This window comes from Capra hircus, chromosome 3, assembly GCF_001704415.2.
Source record: "Capra hircus breed San Clemente chromosome 3, ASM170441v1, whole genome shotgun sequence".
In the NCBI taxonomy this organism is placed as follows: domain Eukaryota; kingdom Metazoa; phylum Chordata; class Mammalia; order Artiodactyla; family Bovidae; genus Capra; species Capra hircus.
The window spans coordinates 84,243,201-84,252,204 of record NC_030810.1 but is presented as its reverse complement, the minus strand read 5'-3'; the positions used below and the strand labels follow the sequence as shown (position 1 = coordinate 84,252,204).

The 9,004-nt window shown below is 42.0% G+C and overlaps 1 protein-coding gene across 1 annotated transcript; it reads right to left on the bottom strand.

The window, feature by feature from the left end:
* On the bottom strand, positions 1,952–4,387 carry PRMT6 (protein arginine methyltransferase 6). The gene has a single exon (XM_018045835.1). It carries the CDS (start codon positions 4,231–4,233, stop codon positions 3,106–3,108), a length of 1,128 nt encoding a protein of 375 aa, XP_017901324.1. The 5' UTR covers positions 4,234–4,387; the 3' UTR covers positions 1,952–3,105.

Sequence of the window (9,004 nt, the reverse complement as noted above, 5' to 3'; positions counted from 1 at the left end):
TCATGGGCAGAGGAGCCTGGCAGACTACAGTCCACGAGGTTACAAAGTCAGACAGGACTGAGAACACATGGACACACATAGGGAAAGGGCAACAGGGAATCCTTTGTTGAGTGTCTAGGATCTGTCAAACTGAAGATCCTATATAGTAAAGGTGGCTCTTTGAGGCCCACGAGATAGAGCTCCAGTGGGACTTCCTTAAACTTGGGATTATTTGGGGGTTAGGAATTGAAAAACTTGTGTTCAATTGTCAAGAATTAGCTGTATAGTCTTAGGCTAAATTCTTCAAAAGGTGTTACCTTTTTTCCTAGTATGTAAGGTGAAGATAATTACCTGACCACCCTAACATCTACACCATCCTAGTCTTTTGCCCATTATTTTTACTTACTGGTTTATTCTGTGAACATATTATACCTACTTGGAGATAGACACTATGTTTTACTGGCTTCTATCCTAAGTGTTTATCACAATGACTAATATACTGAATACTTAATAAATGTCCATTGGTCCAGTGAGTTAATGGAAATAGCTGGAAAGTTTCACCGTGCTAAATAAATGTAAGCTATTTGAGGGGAGCAGGTAAAACTTAATCTTGTTTTTCTCTCCTTAGGGTTGGTAGTTCCTTCCTGTTGCCCAAATGACCCGAAGGATTCAGTACCAGCTCATACAGAGTTTGGACAGTGCCTGAATGTTGGTGCATCTCACAATCTCATCCTTCCGGAAGTATCATCACTTCCAGGGTCTGGGCTTTCTTTGGATCAAGTGGTGTCCAGTGTCACATTGCTTATCATATACAGCCATGCTCATACTTTCAAACACCTGTAAAAAAATCAAAACGTTGACTCATTTATTCTGTGGTACATTTTCTGTGTGTCTGAGTGCTCCAGGTTTGCATATTACTTTTCTATAATTACAACAGCAAGGATTTATTATGTACCAGGTACTACGTGCTTACGTGTATTAACTCACTGTATCTTCACATTTCTATGGGGCAAGTGTGATTGTTGCCCTGTTTGCATGACAGCAGTGGAGAAAAAACAGATGTTAAGTATTTTGCCCACAGTCACACAGTTAAGAGTGGTGGGGCCCAGACTGCAGCATGAGATGTCTGGCTCCATAGTCCATGACTTTTCACCACTACACTGTTGCCTCTTAATTAATTGCTTTAGCTGTATAGCTGCATTTTTATGATAATCCATCTTACTTGGGGGAAACAGTTACAAAAAGAATTTTTAATTCTAATTACAAAACACTTACCTTTACGTCTATAGTTAACCAAAGTTTTAACTAGTGTCCCTTTGTGTGCTTATACTGGTAATGAGAACTCTATAATACTTGTATAAGACCTATATTAAAAAATGGAATTTGGAAGAATGCTTTCAAGTACTCATACAACAAAGAGATTGTGGTACGAAGTTAAAATAAACACTGGAAATTCACTCAAAACTGTACACTAAAATGCTAATAAATGTTCAACATAAAATATAGTTGACCCTAACATAAGGAACCAATTTGTAACTCTAGTTTAAACCAGGCCTAAATTGCTATGACTGTACCATTTGCATAAGCTAACTATCCTAATACCAACAATGGTGACAACTATAAATGTATTGCAAGTCAAGGATCTTGTAAAGCTGATGATTTTGTATATGTATAGTTCCCTTACTAATGGCAGATCTCATGTGTTGATACCAAATTTTAGCAAATTAGTTATATTTAAGTATATTAATAAGTGATGAATAAAGAAGAAAAAACTGTTGCAACAGAGCTGCTTCAGACCAGATTTTCACACCTGCTTTCTATTAGCACACTAAAGCTACTAGTGTAAAGAAACCATACATTAAGCATAGTTGATTATCCTTAAGCTATGCTCTATAGGGGTTATAACACCATTTTTAAGAACAATATTAAAAAGGCAAAAGTTATAACTCAAACAGTACACAAGACTTCTTACTTCATCTATAAAAATAGAGAATGCCAGTGCTTTATTTGCCAGAGATAAGGAGGGAAACATGGGTAAAATAAATTTGATAACATAACTCACATTACAAATGATTTTCCTAAATTCACAACTTTCACATTTAGCTGACCTAAATAAAAAGAAAACAAACAAAACACTAACAAAAACATTTTCACTTGATGTTAGTAGGCCAAATCACATGATCCCCCTGAATGAGGGATTTTAATTCTCGAGCTGGGAAAATATTTTCCTTACTTAAATAATTTACCCAAGGTGATAAATAAACCCTTGGACCAAGTTCAGAAGAAATCGCCTCTATCAGTTTGTTTTAAAGCACACAAAATTTTTACTATGGAACTTACATGAAATTTTCTTGGTTAAATCTTAACAGTAAAGACAAAAAGTCCATACTACTTTACTGTATTTCAGGTCTTTTTCTCCAACACGTACCCTTCTAGATTTCTTAGGTATGCTGTACTAGTACGTATGAAGTTTATTTCACTTAATGGAGTAAGGTGTCATCAACTTTAGCATCTTAAAGAAGTAGGTGTTATTTAAACTTTATCCTCATTCACCTCCCCCACGTTATCAGTAGTAAAACTTATTAAAAAAAAAAAAGAGGACAAAATACTGTAGTCTAGAGGCACCTGGGAAGAGAGGGAATTCAGAAAATGAGAGAATATGGCTCTGGAGTGATATCCCGTCTTATTGGAAATACATGGAGTCTAACTATAAACCCTTTTACCCTTTCCCTGGCTTTAGACTTAGGGTGTGAGGTGTCAGGGAAGTGAATGGAACCTTCACAAACTGATAATTTCATACCCTTTTCCCCCTTTAATTTACAAGAAACAAAAGAAATAGAAAAAGGAGTGCTTGGTACCACGTGCTTTTGAGGTTTAACGGGCCCTTAATAAACACGCTGTTTCGGTCGTGGCAGGGGATCGAAAACACTTTTTAATAAATATCGCCAGAAGAATCTCCACGAAGCGAGACTGAAGTCACTCTCCTTCCCCAGGAGCCCTGGGGTAAAGGGAGACGGAAGATAATACTGCCTACTTGCACGTGAAACCTCCTTTACTCCGCCGACCAACCCTCCGCCTTTTCAGCGCCTGGCTTCCTTGGGAGGTAGCTGGGAGAGAAGACCACGCTCAGTCCTCCATGGCAAAGTCTTTGGTCTTTTCCTCCTGGTCGCCCACTTTGTAGCGCAGCAGCACGCGCAGGTGACGGTGGTGGTCCTGGGAGGGCAGCAGCGTGATCTCTCCGGAAACATCCGTGTCTTGCTCCACTTGCACCGGCTCGTTCAGGTAGAGGAGCGCCTGCTTCCAGTGCGTGACGGGGTGAAAAGGCGAGGTGGAGAGCACCACGGGTTTCTCCGAGTCCCCTCCGGGGAAGGTCACCTGGAACCAGATGGCAAAGCCGTGCAAGGGAGCCGAGCCATAGCAGCTGAAGCGGAAGCGACCGCCCACCCCGGCCTCCAGCTCCTGCTCCAGGCCGGCGCGGGCCAGCTCCAGCCGAGCAAAGCACTGCGGCCGGGCCAGCACATCCTCGCCGGAGAGGCCTTGCACCACGATTTCTGAGTGGCCCATGAGGCAGCGCGTGGCGAAGCTCTCCAGGCAGCTCATGTCCACGCCGTAGAGTTGCTTCATCTGGCTCCAGAAGCTTAGGCGCAACTCCAGCATCTGGTCGCTGATGGGCGCCACGAAGAGCTCGGCGGAAGCCGGCAGGAGAAGACCGCCCTCCTTCAGCCACTTGGTCCGCGCATGGAGCACAGAGCTCAGCATGGACTCGTGCAGAAGTCCGCAGCCCATCCACTCGCTCACGATGGCATCCACCTGCTCCGGCAACTCCACCGTCTCCACCGGTCCCGGCAGGACGTGCACCCGGTCCTCCAGCCCGTTGAGCCGCACCACTTCCCGGGCCTGTTGCCAGATGTCGCTGGCCTCCACCGCGTACACGCGCCGGGCCCCTGCCTGGGCACAGAAGATGCTGAGGATGCCGGTGCCCGCGCCCACGTCCAGCACGGTCTTGCCTCTCAGCGCTGCCCAGTTCCGCAGGATGCCCAGGCGGTAGGCATCGGTGCGGACGCGGTCGGCAATCATCTCCTCGTGGACCGATACGTCCGAGTAGCACTGGTAGTACAGCTGGTCCCGCTCCCGCCTAGTCCTCCGGGGTCGCGGCACAGCCACCTCCAACTCTCCGCCATCTTCCTCTTCAGTTCCCTCCCCTCCTTCGCCGCCGCCCCCCGACTCAAGCTTTCTTCTCTTGGGCTGCGACATCTTGGCGGCTTGGGCCGACTCCCGGCGTGCGTTGCGCGCCGCGCCTCGGGCTCCAGGAAGCGGAGCCTTATGGTAGTTGTAGTGCGCGCTCCTGCCTCCCTGTTTTGGCAGGTCGCCGGGCGAATGTCAGCCAGATACCAATGATCTGTACTCTGCTCTTTTTCTTGCTCCTTTGGTGTCTTGGAATCCCTTTTCCATCCCCTGCACTCACATTCCATGGTTCTCTACGTTCCTTCTCCTTCCCTTAGATTGTTCAGTCTCTTTTGCTTTCACGCCCTTCGTGACGTGGACACGCCCACTTAAAACTGAAAATCCATGTTTTGTTTTGTCCAACTCCCAGATTTTTTATTATACAGAATTTTCTGGGCGGCACCGTGCACACCCTACTGCCTCATCTGGACAGTTGCAACTCTTAAAGCTCTCCAAAAGTGGAGATTTGGAAATTGCACTACGTGTTTTTCTTCTCCGTTTTCAGGGGAGGTAGAATGCAAAAGGGAGAAGGCGATGGCACCCCACTCCAGTACTCTTGCCTGGAAAATCCCATGGACGGAGGAGCCTAGTAGGCTGCAGTCCATGGGGTCGCTAGGAGTTGGACACAACTGAGCGACTTCACTTTCAATTTTCACTTTCATGCATTGGAGAAGGAAATGGCAACCCACTCCAGTATTCTTGCCTGGAGAATCCCAGGGACTGGGGAGCCTGGTAGGCTACTGTCTATGGGGTCGCACAGAGTCAGACACGACTGAAGCGACTTAGCAGCAGAATGCAAAAGTGTAAATGAAACAAAGTAAAAACCCAACAGTGTAAAACCCTGGTCTGGATTCCAGTGAGACCACAAATGAACGGAATGATTAGGGCAAGCTATGTAAGTACTCTTGCCTTCAATTACCCATGCACCTTCCAGCAACAAAGAATCTTCAAGGCAGTTGAAAATTAAGTTTCTGTTCTCTATTTTAGGAGATTAGTTATTTGGCTCTTAGTTCTGCCGGGTAATTCTGTGACTCATTCAAGGCTTAAATCTTGGAAACTTCCAGTCCGAGGAATAGTTGAAAAGCAACTGTTGCTAGGTATATTCTGGTAGCTGATTTTTTTCCCTCCATAGGTAACTGAATCCTTCATCACCTGTGATCATTTCTCTGCTTCAACTCACTTTTTCCTGCCTGTTTCCATGTCTGGGCTAGATTGGTAATCCTTTCTTCCTCTTCTATGTTCCTTTTAGTCAACTATCAGCTGTTAACCTCTTCCCTCTGAGATGTTCATAGTAGAAATAAATGCATTTAAAAATACTTGTGATGTCTATATGGGTGTCTGTGTTCTTCACAAGTAAGGTGAGAAAAAAATTTTCTCCTAGCTTAAAAAAAAAATAACACGAAGAAAATTGACTTTTATTTTCTTGTAGTCTCAAACTGTTTCTTTTTAACAATGGGCCTGTATTCCTTATCTGGGGGAAGGTTCCTTCAGCCCATTCTCTATTAATCTGTCATTGAATGAAATAGGTTTATTGACCTGACATCCTCAGCTGTACTTCTTTATAACAATTTTTTCATTTATTTTTGGCTGGGCTGGATCTTTGTTGGGCTACTCTCTAGTCGTGGTGCCAAGGCTTCTCTTTGTGATAGCTTCTCTTGTCTCAGAGCAAAGGCTCTAGAGCGTGGGGACTTCAGTAGATGAGGTGCAATGGCTTAGTTGCTTGCCTCGCTGGATCTTCCAGGATGAGGAATTGATCCCAGGTCCCCTGCATTAGCAGGAGGATTCTTAACCACTGGACTACCAGGGCAGTCCCCTTAGCTGTACTTCTAACTCAGGGCTCAACTTTGGCTGCTCATCAGAATCCTCTGTGGAGCTTTTAAAAAATACCTGTGTCTCACCTCAAACTAATTAAATCAGAAGCATTCCAGTGGAGCCTGCGCATATAGTTTTAAAAGCTACGCAGGGAATTTGTGCAGCCAGAGTGTGAACTATTTCTCAGTAAAATGATGTTAGTTAGATTTTGCTTCATTAATTTCATTGGGTAAATTATCTTTTTTTCAGTGGTCTAGGCTAAACCATTTAAGGCTAGAAATCTTCAGAGCATTTCCTCTCTGCCCAGCTTGATATCTTTTTAAGAAAATAGAGGCCCAGAACAGGACATGTCATTAAAGTTATAAATGTGGCCACTTTAATATATTACTTCTAGGCTATTACTTAGTGTATACGTCTCTCATTCCTTCTGTCCTCAAAATCTTCTTCCTCTTTTAAATGCATTCACTCACTACCTTATTTTCAATTTACTTACTTGCAGTCTTTTTAAGGAAACATCAGAACATAAGTTTTGTTGGTTTTACCTCCAAAGTGTATGAGTGCATCTTTTCTTCTCCACTGCCTACACCCTAGTCTAATTTTCCACCTTTGTTTATGTGGAAATCAGTCTCTTAAGAAATCTCTCAATTTCCAGTCTTACTTCTGTCTAATCCATTCTCCACAGAGCTACAAGAATTAGTTGTTCAAAATCTCAATTGGACTATGTAATTCTCTAGTAACTTCTTCCAGCCACTGAAACAATCCAGTAACTTCAAGTAACTTCCCATCTTATCTCAACTACTCATCCCAACTCCTCCTTGGGCTTGAGGTAGACTGGTCTTCCACCTTTTTCCTGTTGTAAGTCTTCACTTATGCTCTTGCAGAGGCTGGGACATTGTTTTTCTTCTTAGCACTTCACTTTAGTGGCTCCTTTTCATGTCAGGTTTCAGCTTAAATATTATTGCCAAAGAAAGTCCTTCCCTGGCTCTTTTAAATACTATTTTCTGGGACTTCCCTGGTGGTCTAGTGGTTAAGATTTCACCTTCCAAGGCAGGCGTTGTGGGTTTGATCCCTGGTTGGGGAGCCAAGATCCCTCATGCCTTGGGGTCAAAATACTAAAACAGACAACAGAAACAATATTGTTACAAATTCAATAGTCAGTAAAGACTTTAAAAATGGATCACATCAAAAAGTCTTGAAAAAAGGAAACCCTATTCAAAAAAAACAACTCACTATTTTCTAACCCAAGATATGGTTTATTTCCTTCATCTCTTTTATTATTAGCTGAATTTCCAGCTGAATGTATGTAATTTTTCTGTTTGTTTTCTGTAAAATATAAACTCCAGGAGACTTGGAGTTTTTTTCCCCACTATTGTATCAATAGTTCCTAGCACTAGAACAGAGCCTGACATAGAGTATTTAATAGTCTTCAATGAAGACTCGTGGAAACGATTTTCAATAAAGTTGCCTGATTTATAGCAGAAATTGTTAAATTGTCATAACCAATGTTTACACTTAAAATTGTTAAAATGCCATATTTAATACACTAAGAGGGCTCAATAAATTTAAATTGAATTGCTAGTTATGGATTAAGTTCATAATATCCCTCTTGTCACTACCTAAACAATCCAATACACACAATTTTCAAAAGAATTAGAACTACTCATAATATTATAGTCAGGGAACTATGAATTTGCTGTTCATCTGTTTTAGTATTAGGTTTAATCATGGGCCAATACTCTGTGGATCTAAAAGATACTATACACATTATGAGAGTTACATATACCTGGGCTTTCTATTTTTGATGTTCCAATGTATTTAAATACAAAAATCACCACCTTTTGTGTTCATTTTCTATAAAGGATTTTTTTGTTTTTGACAGAAGTGCCTCTTTTTATGCTGGCAGCTTCCAAGTAACTGAAACATGGCAAGAACTACATCATTTAATGAATATTCATATCAAAGAGAGATTTATAACATTTTTGTGTCATTATTCCTTTACCCTTCCCCAACATGCACTTTGAGAATTATAATTAAATTAATCCTTGAAGTCCTAAAGAAACTACCTTCAATTCTTATACTAGGATTTTAAAAAATATATTTTTAAACAATAGACCTTCAAAATAAGAGGAAAAGAATTTAAAAATAAGTATTTCTGGGAGGACATCACATCAGAGCCAAAGATAAACAATAGAAGAAAGAAAGTTGAGAGTTAAAAGTGGTATAATAATTTACCTAAGTAAAAAAAGAAAAGTAAGAATAACAGATTACATTAACACAAGACATACGCTTTTTAGGGGCAAGGGGTTTTGTCTTTTTGTTTGCTAATGTGTCCCTTGTTTCTAAATACTTAGTGTAGAGTAGATGTCCAGAATGTTTGCTGAACAAATGAATGAATGGATAAATGCATGAATGTGTATGATGCAGAAATTTGAGAACTCCTGCACTAGACAGCCTGCAGACTTGCAGGCCATGCAGAGATTATGGGATGAAAGGTCTGTTATTCTTTCTGCTGTGGTAAAACAAATTACTACAAATTTAGCAACCATTTTTTAATCTCATGGTGTCTGTAGGTCAGAAGTTCAGGCATGCCTCACTGGGACCTCTGCAAGGCTGCAATCACGGTGTTCATCTGGCGGTGTTCATCTGGCTACATTTGTTTCTGGATCTTGGGATTCTCTCCTCAAGCATGAAGTTGCTGTTCCTTGCAATTGTAGGACTGAGGTTTCCCTCTTTTCCCGACTTCCAGATGGAGGGTATTTTGGGCCTTAGAGGCTGCTGGCAGCTCCTTGCCACAGGGTCATTTCCCAGGTTTTCTCACAACACACAGCTTCTCCAAGGCCAGTAGAAAAAGCTTTCTTATCTCAGGGAGAGTCCTATTCCAAACAACTTCCCTGCCTCCCACCTTGCCAGGATGATGTCCCTTTTGATAAATTCAAAATGAACTGATTTGAGATTTCAATTACATCTGTTAAATAATGCTTTCTGCTGG

Excerpts from the sequence above, each read along its gene's own strand:
- PRMT6 (XM_018045835.1), bottom strand. The coding sequence starts at position 4,233 with ATGTCGCAGCCCAAGAGAAGAAAGCTTGAGTCGGGGGGCGGCGGCGAA.